At 36.8% G+C, this 19042-nt stretch overlaps 1 protein-coding gene across 6 annotated transcripts in view; it reads left to right on the forward strand.

The window, feature by feature from the left end:
- st3gal3b (ST3 beta-galactoside alpha-2,3-sialyltransferase 3b) overlaps nt 1-19042 on the forward strand; it is a 212856-nt gene that overhangs the window by 100422 nt on the left and 93392 nt on the right. For all 6 annotated transcript variants that reach the window (XR_009821308.1, XM_062022256.1, XM_062022255.1 and 3 more), the window contains one exon: nt 1379-1473. Coding sequence is in view for 5 of the 6 variants with exons in the window: in XM_062022256.1 (XP_061878240.1) it covers nt 1379-1473 (95 nt within the window). In the remaining variant the exon portion in view is untranslated. The remainder of the gene's footprint in view (nt 1-1378; nt 1474-19042) is intronic.

Raw genomic sequence — 19042 nt, forward strand, 5'->3', positions numbered from 1 at the left:
ACTTTTACCTTGAAAATAATTTTTTACCTTGAAAATAATTTTTTGCCTTGAAAATCAACTTTTACCTTGAAAATCAGTTTTTACCTTGAAAATCAGTTTTACCTTAAATCAGTTTTTACCTTGAAAATAATTTTTTACCTTGAAATGTAGTTTTTACCTTATTTTTTTACCTTGAAAATCATTTTTTACCTTGAAAATCAGTTTTTGGGTTGAAAATCAGTTTTTGGCTTGAAAATTAGTTTTTACCTTAAATTATTTTTTACCTTTAATCAACTTTCACCTTGAAAATCAGTTTATACCTTGGAAATTATTTTTTACCTTGAAAATCATTTTTTAGCTTGAAAATCATTTTTTACCTTTCAAAAATCTATCCAAATGTTTTAGTACGACTTTGGTAAGCTATGAAGCCGCACCGCTTGATGGATTGTCGGCGCATTAAACATACAAGCATTATTATGGTGTGTGTATAAGGTAAGACACATTATCTGGCGTTTTGTTTCACAATATTATGCAAAAGTAACTTTTCTTACTTTCTGGTACCTGCTGATCTGGATTTGGGATCTGCATAAATCCTGAAAAATTGCGCGCGTCCGCCTTTATAGTCCGTGCCGACACCGTAGTCGTTAAGCTTCTTTTTTCTCTATCTTCTTGTTATGGGGCATTCATCCTCCGCTGTTGCCATTTCTAATATAAAGTAGTGTAAAGTTCTAACTTATATCTGTCAGTAAACTCGCCATGAAAGCGCTAAAACATACCGGTGTAGTGAGTTTATATTATTCACCCAAGGAACTTTAGTTATTAGAGAGTCGGACGGATTTTCACAGGAAAACAGTTGTTTCCGGATGAGGAGATGCTACTCAGTTATTGATTGAAGTAGAGTCTGAATGTCATTAAAACAGTTAGCTCCATCTTTTGACACTTCTTCCACTCCCGTCCTTGCACGCTACACCGCTACAACAAAGATGACAGGGAGAGGACGCTGTCGAAGGTGAGCCACGTAAATAAGACCGCCCACAAAAGGGCGTATCCTGAAGCGACTGTCAGAAAGCGTCTTGAAGATGATCTGTAAAACATCATCTGTGCAACATTTTGACCAAAGAACCACCATTACATGTTATGTAGACCACAAGGAAGTCTTTTACATTTAAAAAAAAGAATAATAGTATGACTCCTTTTAATGCGCCCTATAATCCGGTGTGCTTTATACATGAAAAAAGATAGAAAATAGATCATTCATCGGTAGTGCGCCTTATAATCCGGTGCGCCCTATAGTCTGGAAAATACGGTATGCATGTTGGAATACATGTTTGTGTTTAGGTTATCTGGATTAATCAACTCCTCTCCTGCCCCTTTCCTTTTTTCCTGTGTCTCCCAAAAGGTTCATGAAGGCAGCACCCATGTTTCTTGACCCCAACTTCAAGCGACTCGCAAAAGTCAGCAGTTATTTGCCTCCGTTTGGATTCAAAACCCAAGGTAAGAAATATTCATAGTTTTTGACTTCCCTTGTTTTTTTATGTGTGCTTTATGACTTGTTCAATGTCAAAGCAAGGCCCCCTGACGATAAAATCAGACTCCTTTTAGCGACCGTGATGCTGTTTATTTTGAATCGCCTGATTTAGATAGTTGACTCTGTTTTTCCACATTCAAAAGAAGCGTTTACCTCATCAGCCGCCTATCTACTTGTGGCTGAAATACATGAAACGCTTCAGATACAAAACCCCGCCACAATGACATTGGGAACGTATCCAGGAGATAACATTATACAGGCTTCAGTGATGTACTTCAAAGCATCGGCGCAGCAGTGAATGTTACCTTTGTGCTCCGTCAAGTGTTTGCTCGACACACAGATGCCCTCACTGTCGCACCGCATCAATAGTACACACTCTGTGTAAGCTTTACACCTGGTTTGTGTTTTCGCTATGGACCGCCACGACCGTCAGGTTTCCCTTTTATCATGCTGCTAAATAGACCCTTTTAAGACAGAGGTGTCAGTCGTTTTCACTGAGGGCCACATCGCCCAGTGGGGGCCCAGACATAACATAACTGTTGTTACACAATTTTTGTGTAATAAATTATTACACAATTTTTTTTAATGCATTTTATTAGCAGATTTTTTTTTAACTAAAATGTAAAAAACATATGGTTAGTTGCAATAATTTTACCTCAAAATGTACAGTATATTACTATAAATGGAAAAACAGTACTGCTGTTTTCATGGTAAAAAAGGCAGCTCAGTTGCCAGAAATTTCTTGTAAAATTTACATTTGATTTTTTACTGTAAATAAAAAAAAATCTATTTTACAGTAAAATGTTTTTTTGTTTTTTTACCGCAAATCAACAACTGTAGATTACGGTGTATTACTGTAAATGCCAAAACGACACCACAGTTTAATACAGTAAAAAAAAGTACTGTTTTTTTCATTTAGAGAAAAATGCTGTAAAAAAAAGTCAATTTCACAATTTTACCATGAAATCTTTTGCTACTTTTACATTGCACAATTTGATGCATAACTTGCTTTGAAATAAATCATTATTAGTATTTATTTCTATTGAAAAAATGTTTTGAATGTTTGATCATATATTTTTGCATCATTAGACAATGTTTAAAGTACAAAGAAGAAGAATTATGAGAAATACTTCTAACCTTATTAAAAATAAGATATTCTTCAGTATGTTAATAATGACTGAATTAATTAATTACATATTATGAAACTGTTGTATATACTAATTCATAGATGTTATTTTATTATATAAAAAGGTCAGTAAATGATTCTATATCATTGTAAACGCTTTGAAGTGGGAAAGGGGTAGGATTAAATAAGCTTTGCTTCTTCCTACTCCTTTTCGGGCATGATGTAAAATGAAATGATATGAAATTGTGTGATGTATTAAGATGTAAGTGTGTTCATGTTCGAAATAAACGAAAGAAATAACATCATTTGCGATTACATGGAGTACATATATTTTTTTCTCTTTTCTCCCAAAATAGAAAGAATACATTTAGTGAGAAAAGTTGCAGTACTTTATTGATACATATTATTTCCAGGCTTTCGAGGGCCAAATAAATCGAAGTGGCGGGCCACATCTGGCCCCCGGACCTTGAGTTTGACACCTGTGCTTTAAGACTTCTAAATAGGGAGCATCTACAGAGCATCCGGAACGTATTCACTGTGCTTCACTTACCCACATTTTATGTTACAGCCTGGTCCATCTTTGTCCTCACAATTCTACAATTCTACAAAGTTGTTTTATAATTTTTATACAAATGTATTAAGTATTCACAATCTTTGCTCAATACTTTGATGCATCTTTTAGCAGCAATTCCAGCCTCAAGTCTATCTGAATATGATGCCACAAGCTTGGTACACCTATCTTTGGGCACTTTCAACCATTCCTCTTTGCAGCACCTCTCAAGGTCCATCAGGTTGGATGGGAAGCGCTGGTTTGCATCCAGCATGTCTCTGTACATTGCTGCATTCATCTTTCCCTCTATCCTGACCAGTGTCTCAGTTCCTGCCACTGAAAAGCATCCCCACAGCATGATGCTGCCACCACTGTAGGGATGGTATTGGCCTGGTGATGAGCGGTGCCTGGATTCCTCCAAACATGATGCCTGGCATTAACGCCAAAGACTTCAATCTTTGTCTCATCCGACCAGAGAATTTAGTTTCTCATGGTCTGAGAGTCTTTTAGGTGCATTTTGGCGAACTTGACCAAGAAATGGCTTCCGCCTGGCCACTCTACCATACAGGCCTGATTGGTGGATTGTGTTTCTGAAAGGTTTTCCTCTTCCACAGAGGAATGGTGTAGCTCTGACAGAGTGACCATGGTCTTGGTCACCTCCCTGACTAGACTAAGATGAACGCAGTAATGTACAGAGACATCCAACCTGATGGAGCTTGAGAGATACTGTAAAGAGGAAAGAGAGAAAGTGCCCAAAGATAGGTGTGCCAAGCTTGTGGCATCATATTCAAAAAGACTTGAGGCTGGAATTGCTGCCAAAGGTGCATCAACTAAGTATTGAGCAAAGTTTGTGAATACTTGCATGCATGTGTTTATTTATTTTTTAAATTTGTATTACATTTCCATTCACATTGTCATTATAGTGTCTTGTCTGTAGAATTTTGAGGACAAAAATAAATGTAATCCATTTTGGAATAAGGCTGTAAAAAGTGAAGCACTGTCAATATTTTCAGAATGCACTGTAGAAATAATGGACACTAAAGTTTTGTTTTTTCCAGCATTAAAATAGTTAATTATCCAAAATATTTCCACAATAAATAACACCTGTCCTACTGCACCTGTCCTACTACTTACAATTACAATCCTTTTACCTTCAATGTATGCTTTATGTTGGTGAATGCGGTCATACCAATTTTATTTGTTACATTTTTTATCAGTTCTTGCATGTGCATCGGCTGCAATATGTATAGAATTTTTGAAATTGTAGAACAGTTTCTACATCCAAACTATGGCCCAAAAAAGTGCTGCAATCTTAAACATCCTTGCTTCCAATAGGGACGATGCAGCTTGGTGGAATGCACACACTTGCACGCTGTTTTGTTCTTTGGATGTCAGAGAACGTCTACTGTAACATTTTGCTCTGTTATACTAATATTAGCAGTTATTGGATTCAATACATCTATAACTCACCTCTTTAAGTTGACCAAAACAAGGTTTGTCTATGGCTTATGTATACGCTCAAAATTAGAGATGTCCGATAATATCAAACCGATAAATGCTTTAAAATGTAATATCGGAAATTATCGGTATCGGTTTCAAAATTATCTGTATCGGTTTCAAAAAGTAAAATTTATGACTTTTTAAAACGCCGCTGTGTACACGGACGTAGGGAGAAGTACAGAGCGCCAATAAACCTTTAAGGCACTGCCTTTGCGTGCCGGCCCGGTCACATAATATCTACGGCTTTTCACACACACAAGTATAAGCATACTTGGTCAACAGCCATACAGGTCACACTGAGGGTGACCGTACAAACAACTTTAACACTGTTACAAATATGTGCCACACTGTAAACCCACACCAAACAAGAATGACAAACACATTTCGGGAGAACATCCGCACCGTAACACAACATAAACACAACAGAACAAATACCCAGAACCCCTTGCAGCACTAACTCTTCCAGGACGCTACAATATACACCACCCGCTACCCCCTACCTGTAAACACACTGTAAACCCACACCAAACAAGAATGACAAACACATTTCGGGAGAACATCCGCACCGTAACACAACATAAACACAACAGAACAAATACCCAGAACCCCTTGCAGCACTAACTCTTCCAGGACGCTACAATATACACCACCCGCTACCCCCAACCCCGCCCACCTCAACCTCCTCATGCTCTCTCAGTGAGAGCATGTCCCAAATTCCAAGCTGCTGTTTTGAGGCATTTAAAAAAAAAAATAATGCACTTTGTGACTTCAATAATAAATATGGCAGTGCCATGTTGGCATTTTTTTCCATAACTTGAGTTGATTTATTTTGGAAAACCTTGTTACATTGTTTAAAGCATCCAGCGGGGCATCACAACAAAATTAGGCATATTAATGTGTTAATTCCACGACTGTATATATCGGTATCGGTTGATATCGGAATCAGGAATTAAGAGTTGGACAATATCGGAATATCGGCAAAAAATCCATTATCGGACATCTCTACTCAAAATGATCTGTCTAACTCTAGACCAGAGGTGCTCATTACGTCGATCGCGAGCTACCGGTCGATCACGGAGGGTGAGTCAGTCGATTGCCAGCCAGGCATTAAAAAAATAGTCCTAAAAATGAGCGATCTTAAATCTTCACTATGACGTCACTTTCGTCACTTGATTGACATTCACGGCACCCGAGGGTCTTCTGAGATGACGCTGGCTGCTGCCAGCTCATTATTAAGAAAAATGACCGACAGGAAGGCGAGAAACACTTTTTATTTCAACAGACTCTGGCGCCATACCTGTCGTCAAAACTCCAAAGACCGACTGCACAGTTGCACAATAAAAGCGCTGCTTCATCCTGCCTGCACTAACAAAATAAGAGTCTCAGAAAGCTGGCGTGCACAAGCTAGCAAGCTACGGAGTTTGCCGCCAATGTATTTCTTGTAAAGTGTATACAAAGAAGTACGGAAGCTGGACAAATAAGATGCCAAAAACCAACCACTTTCATGTGGTATTGGACAAAAAGGAGGACTTTTTTCTCCTCCATTTGAAAATGCGGACATTATCAGCACCACTGTCTGATTCCTATCAATGCAAGTCCTCAGAATCAGGTAATACACCAACTTATATTCTTGTCTTCATGAAAGAAAGGAATCTATATGTGTTAAACATGCTTGTATTATCATTAAACACCTTTAACTTATTAACAATATTAACTATATGTGTTAAACATGCTTGTATTATCTTTAAACACCTTTGAGTTTGAGTTTGAGTTTATTTCGAACATGCAAGCATACAACATGATACATCACAATTTCCAGTTTCTATTCAACATGTTCGAAAAGGAGTAGGAAGAAGCAGAACTTATTTAATCCTACCCCTTTTCTTTACATAACAGTTGCAAAACTTTTTGTTCACTTCCTGTTCACAATTTTTTCACAATAAACTCCATAAGTAATTACAATAAAAATAAATAAATAAATAATAGTAAGAATTTAATAATAATAATTGGTGAAGTAAGTCATATTTCATATGATGAGATAAGTAAGATTACTTTAAGAATGAATGAATGGATGGATGAAATAAATTGAGAATGTTTGTCATGGTTCTTCTTCATTGTACTTTGTAAACACTTTAAGTTTGAAGAGTTTCTTGAAGTGTATCATATTAGTACATTGTTTGATTGCTTTGCTTAATCCATTCCATAATTTAATTCCACATATTGATATACTGAAGGTTTTAAGTGTTGTACGTGCAAACAAATGTTTTAAATTACGTTTTTCTCTAAGATTATATTTATCCTCTTTTTTTGAGAAGAATTGTTGTATATTCTTGGGTAGCAGGTTATAGTTTGCTTTGTGCATAATTTTAGCTGTTTGCAAATTCACTATGTCGTGGAATTTCAGTATTTTTGATTCAATAAATAAAGGGTTTGTATGTTCTCTATATCCAACATTATGTATTATTCTAACTGATCTTTTTTGTAACACCGTTAATGAATGAAGTGTACTTTTGTAATTATTTCCCCATATTTCTACACAGTAGCTCAGATATGGTAACACTAGTGAGCAGTAGAGAATATGAAGGGATTTTTGGTCTAGAACATGTTTTGCTTTATTCATTATTGGCGTGTTTCTTGCAACTTTATGTTGTATATTTTTTACGTGAGATTTCCAGTTCAATTTATCATCAATCATTATACCTAGAAATTTGGTTTCGTTTACTCTTTCAATTTCTATTCCGTCTATTTGTATTTGTGTTTGACTTTCTCTTCTACTGTTACCAAATAGCATTATTTTAGTTTTACTAAGATTCAACGATAGTCTGTTTTTGTCAAACCATCTTTTTAATTTAATTTCTTCTGTTATTATTTGTATTATCTCCTGTGTGTTCTCTCCTGAACAAAACGCTGTTGTATCATCCGCAAATAATACTAACTTTAAATCTTTTGTAACTTTACAAATGTCATTTATATAGAGATTGAATAATTTAGGTCCTAGTATTGATCCCTGAGGTACACCACAGGATATATTTAGCGTTGTAGACGTGTGTTCGCCTAGCTTCACGTATTGTTTCCTGTTCGTTAGATAACTTCTTATCCAGTTTAAGACTAACCCTCTGATGCCATATCGTTCTAGTTTTTTGATTAAAATATTGTGATTAATTGTGTCAAATGCTTTAGTTAGATCCATAAAAACCGCTGCTGCACATTTTTTACTATCTATTGCATTGGTAATTTCTTCTGTAATTTCAATTAAAGCCATTGAAGTTGAAACATTAGCTCTGTATCCATATTGGTTCTCTTCGAGTATTCTATTTTTATTCATGAAACTTTCTAATCTGTTATTGAACAGTTTTTCAATGATTTTAGAAAATTGTGGAAGTAGAGAAACAGGTCTATAATTTGTAAATTGATGTTTATCTCCAGTCTTATAAATTGGTGCAACTTTAGCTATTTTCATTTTGTTTGGAAATGTACCTGTTTGAAATGATAGGTTACTAATATACATTAATGGTCCTGAGATCTCTTCAATAACCTTTTTTATCGTTTCCATATCAATTCCATTACAATCAGTTGAAGTCTTAGATTTACATTTTTTCACGATTGTAACTATTTCCTCCTGTGTCACATTACTGAGGAACATGGAGTTGGGATTTCGCTCTATGGTATCATTATAGTCCTCAATTGGAACTGGGTCTGGAATCCTTTCTTCCAATTTTGGTCCAATATTTACAAAATAATTATTGAAGCTTTCAACTACTTCCTTTATGTTGTCATTTTTTTTTATTTTCATCTAAGAAGTATTGAGGGTAGTCCCTCTTAGTTCCATTTTTAATAATGCTATTGAGGATGCCCCATGTTGCTCTCATATTATTTTTGTTCCTGTCCAATAATTCACTGTAATATTCTTTTCTAAATGATCGTAGTATGTCTGTTAACTTGTTTTTATACTTTTTGTACTTAATTTCTGCCTCTATAGTTCTTTGTGCTATAAATGTTCTATATAGTGTATTCTTCTTCTTACAAGCATTTTTTAATCCTTTTGTCACCCATGGTTGATTATTCTTTCTCTGCTTGTTACTGAGTTGTATCCATGGACAATGTTTGTCATAAAGTATTATGAACTTGTTTAAGAAATGTTCATATGCTTCATCAACCTCTTTTTCATTATACACATTGTCCCAATCTTGCTTTTGTAGCTCAATTTTGAAGGCAGTCATCCTCTTCTCTGTGCATAGTCTTCGAAATGTCCTTTTGTCTTCCATGTTCTTCTTGTAGTTTCCATTATATATTGTAAAAACTGGCAGATGATCACTAACGTCGCTTATAAGTAGACCACTTGTAGTGTTATTATCAAAATCATTGGTAAAAATATTATCAATAAACGTGGCACAGTGTGCTGTGATTCTGCTTGGCTTTGTGATTTTAGGATATAGACTGATGCTGTACATTGTATCAATGAAGTCATCAATAGACTTTTGCTTGTTGGGGTTCAATAAGTCAATATTAAAGTCACCACATAAGAACATTATTCTTTGACCATTGTCCATGTAAGTTGCCTTGATCCATTCTTCAAATGTTTCTATACTTCACTTAGGTGATCTATATATACAACTGATGAATATGTTTTTGCTTTTTTCCTGACATATTTCAATGGTTATACATTCTAAGATATTATCAATGGCAAATGACATGTTTTTTACCACTTTGTAGTTCAGGTTCTTCATCACGTACACAGCTACTCCTCCTCCATTTTTGTTGGTTCTGTTGATGTAGTTTAGTTCATATCCCTCCAGATCAAAATCTATTCCTTTTTTATCATCAATCCATGTTTCTGTGACAGCAATCACTTTGAAGGGTTCGTTGATGTGTTCCAAAAAGTTCTTAATGTTATTGTAATTGGCATACAAGCTTCTACTATTAAAATGAATAATTGACAATTTGTTATCACATTCAATGTTGCTATTATATTGATCATCTGTATAATAAAAACAACTATTACTGATGTGGGAGAAAAAATTTGTATCTGGATCTATATCATTTTCCAAATCCTGGTTTTTGTGATCTTTGTTGCAGAAATTTTTTAGTTCCATATTTTCTTGTTCAACAAACTTTGATGTTGTTTCAATAATCTCTATAAGTGTAGGTGGATGCAATCCTGAATCTAGGAACATAGTAGTGCCGATGCTGAATTTAGGTGCTTGTTTTCTGTCAGAGTCCATTATCATCGTTGTTGTGGTAGCTGTGTAAACTTTAAAAATTGTCCAGGTCCTTGATGTCATGGACAACAATTACTCTTGCTTCTGGACTTCCATTCAGCTTGATGTAGATTTTACAGTTGGCGCTCCAAGTTCCCTGGATTTTTCCCTGCCTTCTCAAGTCGCGTGCTTTCTTGGCGATTGCAGCATTGCGTTTTGTGAGATGCTCATTCATGTACACATTTGTTCCCTTCAGCTTCTTTCCCTGTCTCAGCAATGCCATTTTAGATTTTCTGTTTACGAGTTTCACGAGCACGACTGGAGTGGCGTTGTTGTTTCTTCCGTTCAGTGGGATGCATGTTTGGATGGTATTAATGTCAATTTCAATTTCTTTTGATTGCAGAAAGTTGACCACTTGCTGTTCTGCTGAGACCATATCCATTTCATCTGGTTCACCTTCATTATTCACAGCTTTCGCATAGGATCTTGGTTTAATTCGGTGCCCTGTCACAATGATATCATTCATTCGTTTATCCTGATCCATTTCATCTATGATGTTCCTCAGCATGTTGTTGTCTTCTTGAAGGATCTTCATTTGTTTGCTCATTTCAGTGGCTTCTTTATTTCTGGAGTTGTTTTCTTTTTTCATTTCTTTAATTTCTTCTTTCATTTCTTTCATATCCTCTTTCCATCCATCAATCAATTCTTCCAATTTTTCTATCATTTCTTCTTTAAATTCCTGGAGTATTTTTTGTAGTATCCCTTCTTGAATCCCATCATGTCCTGTGCCCAGCTTCAAATCAGTCTTTCCAGTCAATCCTTTAACTTTTGGCATCGCGGCAGTCACTGACGTCAGCGCCTCTTATGTCTTAAGGGCAGTTACTTCTTTAGCGACTTGCGGCACTTTTAACTTGTTTTTTCAACAATTTCGTACTTTGCGCCGTTCAGAGATCAATTTGAGGTGTCAGCCTGTCAACTTATATCACTCTGCGACGTCGGGATCACTTTAAAACAGCTGTAAACTCGCCGTAGCTTTTGGTTGCTAGGCAACCGCTTTGAACTGCGGGAGGCGCCTTTGGTTTGAGGCTAACGGCTCTTCCACTCGCCTTATTTCAGCGTATCAGTGCCTCTCAACTGACCAAAATCAGATCGAAGATGCCAGGTGACTCTCCTGTGGCTGTGATCGCAAATCAGTGGTCAAATCAGTGGTCAAAATCTTCAGACTTAACAAAAACTCCGGTAGCAGAAGCGGAGCTTTTTTTCTTTGCGTCCTTTCTCATTGACAGGAAGTGACGAACCTTTAACTTATTAACAATATTAACTATATGTGTTAAACATGCTTGCATTATCATTAAACACCTTTAACTTGTTAACAATATTAACTATATGTGTTAAACATGCTTGCATTATCTTTAAACACCTTTAACTTGTTAACAATATTAACTATATGTATTAAACATGCTTGTATTATCATTAAACACCTTTAATTTATTAACAATATTAACTATGTGTTAAACATGCTTGTATTATCATTAAACACCTTTAATTTATTAACAATATTAACTATGTGTTAAACATGCTTGCATTATCATTAAATACCTTTAACTTGTTAACAAAAACATATTTCATAAATATGTAAACATAAATTATATATATGAATGAGGTAGATCCCCACGACTTGATCAATTGAAAAGTAGCTCGCCTGCAGAAAAAGTGTGGGCACCCCTGTTGTAGTAGTTTGTGATAAATCAATAAAACAAATACTTTAAAATATGGTTAAAGTGCTACAAAGACAACACTGTTATTGCATATTTTCCATAAACAATATTTCTTTACAAGTATAGTTGCATCAGAGAGTTAACAAACGTGCAAGCCTCATGAAATACCATTCTTTTGTTATTTGTTTTCATAATGTTTATCCTGCACTCTTCCCAGTAATGTCTGTGTTTATATGATGCCTGATGCTTCCAGCCTTCCCCCGTCTTCCCAGTAAAGATTTTTGTCATTCAAGAGTAGCGTGTAGACCATTTGTGATCCTACAGCTATTTGTCTTTGCCTGTGCCATGAAACATACTCCGCTGAAATGTTTACTTTGGGTCCTTGCAACAGTTAGCTATCATGTCATCTTCTGGAAAGTGAGTCCTACCCATGGAGATGAGTCATTTTTCACCCACTTGGAATCAGGTGTGGTCCTCAGCAGTGTGTTTATGCTGCTCAGGGTGACGCTTGACGCCAGACATCGAGACCACATCCAAACAATGGCAGGTTAATCGTTAGGCTTGTTTGCCAAAGTGAATGGGTTGTATAATATCTTGACAATCTGCATTGAGGCTCCCTCTCACTCTTTTTGTAGGTTTCTTATGGCCCCACACATGCAGACTACACACTACTACAGGCATCAAATTTTAACTTATGAGTAAGGAAAGTGTTGCCTTAAAGGAGGGCTCATATTTTAGGGCACCAAGATAAGTTAGAAGGGCACCAAGGCAAACAATATTTTCTTTCGAGGCAGGGGCTCTTTTTATTCATTATTAATATAAACATTTCAGCTTTTTGTCATTTCATGATGCCTTTATCTCTATTTTTACATTTTGATAAGGGGAAGTATTTTATTTATTTATTTTTTAAGTCATGTACATTTATATGTACATCTAGATCCTGTATGGGGATAGATCCATTAAGAGTTTGAGCAGAAATATGTCGTATAGGAAATAACTACTAGGGGTGTGGGGGAAAAAATCGATTCGAATTTGAATCGCAATTCTCACGTTGTGCGATTCAGAATCGATTCTCATTTTAAAAAATTTTTTTTTTTTAATTTTAATTATTTTTTAATTATTTTATTTTAATTTTTTAATTTTTTTTATTAATCAATCCAACTAAAAAATACACAGCAATACCATAACAATGCAATCCAATTCCAAAACCAAACCCGACCCAGCAACACTCAGAACTGCAATATACAGAGCAATTGAGAGGAGACACAAACACGACACAGAACAAACCAAAAGTAGTGAAACAAAAATGAATATTATCAACAACAGTATCAATATTAGTTACAATTTCAACATAGCAGTGATTAAAAATCCCTCATTGACATTATCATTAGACATTTATAAAAAAAGAAAGAAAAAAAGAACAATAGTGTCACAGTGGCTTACACTTGCATCGCATCTCATAAGCTTGACAACACACTGTGTCCAATGTTTTCACAAAGATAAAATAAGTCATATTTTTGGTTCATTTAATAGTTAAAACAAATTTACATTATTGCAATCAGTTGATAAAACATTGTCCTTTACAACTATTAAAGCTTTTTACAAAAATCTACTACTCTGCTTGCATGTCAGCAGACTGGGGTAGATCCTGCTGAAATCCTATGTACTGAATGAATAGAGAATCCTTTTGAATCGGGAAAAAAATCGTTTTTGAATCGAGAATCGTGTTGAATTGAAAAAAAATCGATTTTGAATCGAATCGTGACCCCAAGAATCGATATTGAATCGAATCGTGGGACACCCAAAGATTCACAGCCCTATTAACTACACACAATAGCACATTAACAAAATGATGTGTCAAATGGTTTTTAAAGTAACACCTTTTGTAACATGAAAAAAACACAAGTAATCTAACAAAAAACATGGCATTTACTTTTTGATATCAAAATTAAACAGTTTTACAGTTTGGCTAATGAAGATAAAGTCTAATAAACAAGATGTGTTTTTCTCCAACGCCCCTTTGTGGTTAAGTACAACAATTTGGCCAAACAACAAAAAAACAAAACAGGAGTGACACCTCTCACATCAAATACACAATCTTCACAGCCTTCGTTCAGTTCGTTGAGATGACACAACATTTGAGCTAGTATTGATGTTATTTGAACACATACAGTTTGCAGTTAAAGTAGTGAACATCCCAGTCAACAAAGTAAATGATAAATAAATAAATAAATAAAAGTAAAGACTTTATAAACATGTTGTGACAACGTTCAGGACACAGCAGCATGTTTTCTGACCTCATTAACTCTGTCACAGCTGATGGACGCTGTATTTATAAAATGAAAGCAACATCAAATTGTTTTTCTCCTTCGCTGTTTACTTTTAGTGGGGGAACAAGCACGTTTGTCTCCAATATTGTCCACACCTGTCTCCATCTAACAGCAGTGCACTCTTAAACACACGGTGGGAAGCGAGGGGAAATGACTATAGCGTCCCAGAAGAGTTGGTGCTGCAAGGATTTCTGGCAATTTGTTCTGTTGTGTTTATGTTGTGTTGCGGTGCAAATATTATCCCGAAATGTTTGTCATTGTTGTTTAGTAGGGTCTCACTATATGGCACAGGTTTATGACAGTGTTGGCGTTGTTTATATGGGCACCCTTAGTGTGACATGTATGGCTGTTGACTAACTATGCCCTTCATTCACTAGTAAGTATGTGTTCAAATTTAACATGATTCAATTGACATCCTCAATTAAAGACTTTTGATATTATGTCTACTGCTTCGTGACATCAAATCAATTGCTTAGCTCCGTTTTTTCCAAATTGAATCGCCTATTATCATTATACCGTTGACCATTACATCCCTGGTCCAATAACAAGTAAAAGGTCAAGGGCGGTCACAGCATGTTGTTGCTGCAAACGTTGGTCAATTTTTTATAGCATTACGTCAATTGAGAGGGCAGTCGTGGCTTTTGCCGCAGTTGCAGTGGTTAAATTCGAGCCCTGTTCCTAAGGATGGGAAATATGGCCTAAATCCTCTATAGCAATATATATTGCAGCCTCCTGCGACAACGATATCACAATAAGTTAATTGGCATATAAATGAAAGTACAACCATTTTGAACCAGTTACAAAGGCTGTTAAAGGCCTACTGAAAGCCACTACTACCGACCACGCAGTCTGATAGTTTATATATCAATGATGAAATCTTAACATTGCAACACATGCCAATATGGCCGGGTTAACTTATAAAGTGCAATTTTAAATTTCTCGGCAAACTTCCGGCTGAAATTGTTTCAATATGATGACGTTTGCGCGTGACGTCAACAGTGGAAGCGGAAGTATTCGGAGCCCATTGAATCCAATACAAAAAGCTCTGTTTTCATTTCAAAATTCCACAGTATTCTGGACATCTGTGTTGGTGAATCTTTTGCAATTTGTTTAATGAACAATGGAGACTGCAAAGAAGAAAGCTGTAGGTGCGATCGGTGTATTAGCGGCGGACTACAGCAACACAACCAGGAGCACTTTGAGGATAGAAGACGCGCTAGCCGAACGACCTCACCTTGATTTTCTCCGTCTCCGGGCCGCCAACCGCATCGGTGATCGGGTGAAGTCCTTCGTCGTACCGTCGATCGCTGGAACGCAGGTGAGCACGGGTCGTGATGAGCAGATGAGAGCTGGCGTAGATGTAGAGCTAATGTTTTTAGCATAGCTCTGTCGAGGTTCCGTAGCTAAGTTAGCTTCAATGGCGTCGTTAGCAACAGCATTGTTAAGCTTCGCCAGGCTGGAAAGCATTACCGTTTATTTACATGTCCAGAGTTTGGTAGTATTGTTGATCTTCTGTCTATCCTTCCAGTCAGAGACTTATTTGTTTTGTTTCTATATGCAGTAAAGCCCGATGCTATCACGTTAGCTCAGTAGCTAAAGTGCTTCACCGATGTATTGTCGTGGAGATAAAAGTCACTGTGAATGTCCATTTCGCGTTCTCGACTCTCATTTTCAAGAGGATATAGTATCCGAGGTGGTTTAAAATACAAATCCGTGATCCACAATAGAAAAAGGAGAGAGTGTGGAATCCAATGAGCCAGCTTGTACCTAAGTTACAGTCAGAGCGAAAAAAGATACGTTCTGCACTGCACGCTAGTCCTTCACTTTCACGTTCCTCATCCACGAATCTTTCATCCTCGCTCAAATTAATGGGGTAATCGTCGCTTTCTCGGTCCGAATCTCTCTCGCTGCTGGTGTAAACAATAGGAAAATATGAGCAGTCCTTCCTCCTGTGTCGTCACGCTACTTCCGGTAGGGGCAAGGCTTTTTTTTAATCAGAGACCAAAAGTTGCGAACTTTATCGTCGATGTTCTCTACTAAATCCTTTCAGCAAAAATATGGCAGTATCGCGAAATGATCAAGTATGACACATAGAATGGATCTGCTATCCCCGTTTGAAAAAAATTCATTTCAGTAGGCCTTTAATTTGGCTGCTGATGCATGCGGTAACATATTGCGTCATCGTTTTTTGTTTGGTTAGTTTTGGGCGAGCGGTAGTACAAAGTTGGGTGTCGATCCACCACTAATTAGTTACAGGGCAGTCTCAGTCACACTGTACCAACGCTGATACTGGTTATTAAAATTTCAGCTAAATCATTGAATGATTCAATTGTGGATCACAAACACAGGATGGTGGTTTAGCGATATCAAATATTATAATTATTTAGGTATTCCTTTTACAACACCAGTGAAGTTGGCACGTTGTGTAAATGGTAAATAAAAACAATACAATGATTTGCCGATCCTTTTCAACCTGTATTCACTTAAATAGACTGCAAAGACAAGATATTTAATGTTCGAACTGGTAAACTTATTTTTTTGCAAATATTAGCTGATTTGGAATATGATGCCTGCGACATGTTTCAAAAAAGCTGGCACAAGTGGCAAAAAAGACTGAGAAAGTTGAGGAATGCTCGTCAAACACTTATTTGGAACATCCCACAGGTGAACAGGCTAATTTGGAACAGGTGGGTGCCATGATTGGGTATATAAGCAGCTTCCCTGAAATGCTCAGTCATTCACAAACAAGGATGGGGTGAGGGTCACCACTTTGTCAACAAATGCGTGGGTGAAGAACAGGGATGTTTAGTCATAGCGAAGTCCAGACCTGTCTCCTATTGAAAATGTGCGGCGCAATATGAAGCCTAAAATACCACAACGGAGACCCCGGACTGTTGAACGACCTAAGCTGTACATCAAGCAAAAATGGGAAAGAATTCCACCTGAAAAGCTTCAAAAATTGGTCTCCTCAGTTCCCAAACGTTTACTGAGTGTTGTTAAAAGGAAAGGCCATGTAACACAGTGGTAAAAAATGCCCCTGTGACAACTTTTTTGCAATGTGTTGCTGACATTAAATTCTAAGTTAATGATTATTTGCAAAAAAAAATAAGTTTCTCAGTTCAAACATTAAATATCTTGTCTTTGCAGTCTATTCAGTTGAATATAAGTTGAAAAGGATTTGCAAATCATTGTATTCTGTTTTTATTTACCATTTACACAACGTGCCAACTTCACTGGTTTTGGGTTTTGTATTATAGTATTTTGAGCAAAATAAATTAAATCGTGCAAAATGACTAAATATAAGCAAAAATTACTATTGGCTCTGATATAAATGTGAATTAGATTTATATAGTGCTTTTCTCTAGAGACTCAAAGAGCTTTACATAGGGAAACCCATTATCTACATCTTTTAAGCTACATCTAAACCAGTGTGGGTGGCACTGGCAGCAGGTGGGGATCGAACCTGGAACCCTCAAGTTGCTGGCGTGGCCGCTCTTCCATTTGAGCCACGCCGCCCATTAGGATGTTTTTTCCCTCAAGTCTTTGGATACAGGAGGACTTTAATTCTGCAGTTTTACAAATAAAAACAACAATTAAAATTCAGGAGCTGTAGCTTAGCGGTTAGCATGGCTTTTTGTAACCTCATATGGTGTGCGGTGTAGCACATTTAGCTCTTCCTCATCCTCCAGTGATCACACTTGTAACAACACTACTTTATTTGCCACCACGGAGGTGACTATTCGTGACTTAAAAAGCAGCTTTACACTCTGGAGGAACGTTAGCCGTTAGCAGTGTCCCTATCAGATTTAAGGGACGCAGCTAGAATGTCATCAGGCTGCATTATCACTATATGACGACAGTAGTATTGTGTATATTGTTCAACCCCATTGTATTAGTGCAGAAAGGAGCCAAAATTCTTGACAGACATAAAAAATAAATAAACCTTAATGCTCCTATATTATCCAAGCCATTGTTCTATGATGTCATTCATGATCATAATTTAAATTCTTATATAATTACGCCTGGGACCTAAGTAGTCTGATATTATTGGTGGAAGAATTTCAAGTATGAGGCGCCCAAACATAGTGAGGAGCAGATGTAACACATGTCAGGTCTAAAGCCGGAATCGTGACTCTTCAAAATAAAACGTTAAACATGGCAGGAATGTTCGCTATGACTAAACATCCCTGTTCTTCACCCTGCAATCAGCGGGGTTCTCGCCATGCAGGGAGATGAGTTCAATGTCGCCCTCTTAACTGGGAGAATGTGCTTGTTTGAAAATGGCATTCCTCTTCTGAGTGCTTTTTATGGGAGCATTTCTTCATACACCCACATACCTTCCCCAACCCTGCATGTCTCTTCCAGGTTTGCGCCTCTGAAAAAAACATTGTTTTATTTTTTCTTCCCGCAGTAGCTCTGTCGATTGTTGTTGTATTTGTCACTCTTTAAATCTAACTGAATCCTCTCCGCCAAGTCAGTTTAAAGGGGAACTGCACTTTTGTTTTAGTTTTTCCATGTAATATTTACATACTTGGCTCATTTAAAGCATTAATTTCAATCACATCACTAAATCACCGCAGACGTCGTAAGAGCCAACAAACATAATAAATGTCACTTACTGTACAATATCTGCTGTCACTAGGATGCTGACTGTTAGGATGTTGATTTATTCTCGTTTAGAAGAAGAATGACTCAGTCAGGGGATGGAGCTAAGCGTTTTTTCGTGTCTGTCTTGCCATTTCCGGGTCTAAATTGGATGCCAAAGTGTCCCAGGTTGTCGGATTATGTCCTCATCCTTCTACTATCCAGGTGAGAGGCACTATTTATGGTCTAGAACAGGGGTGTCAAACTCATTTTAGCTCAGGGGCCACATGGAGGAAACTCCTCATGCTCTCTCAGGGAGAGCATGTCCCAAATTCCAAGATGCTGTTTTGAGGCATGTTTAAAAAAAATAATGCACTTTGTGACTTCAATAATAAATATGGCAGTGCCATGTTGGCATTTTTTTCCATAACTTGAGTTGATTTATTTTGGAAAACCTTGTTACATTGTTTAAAGGCCTACTGAAATGAATTTTTTAAATTTAAACGGGGATAGCAGATCCATTCTATGT

Source organism: Entelurus aequoreus, linkage group LG16, assembly GCF_033978785.1.
Source record: "Entelurus aequoreus isolate RoL-2023_Sb linkage group LG16, RoL_Eaeq_v1.1, whole genome shotgun sequence".
Lineage (NCBI taxonomy): Eukaryota > Metazoa > Chordata > Actinopteri > Syngnathiformes > Syngnathidae > Entelurus > Entelurus aequoreus.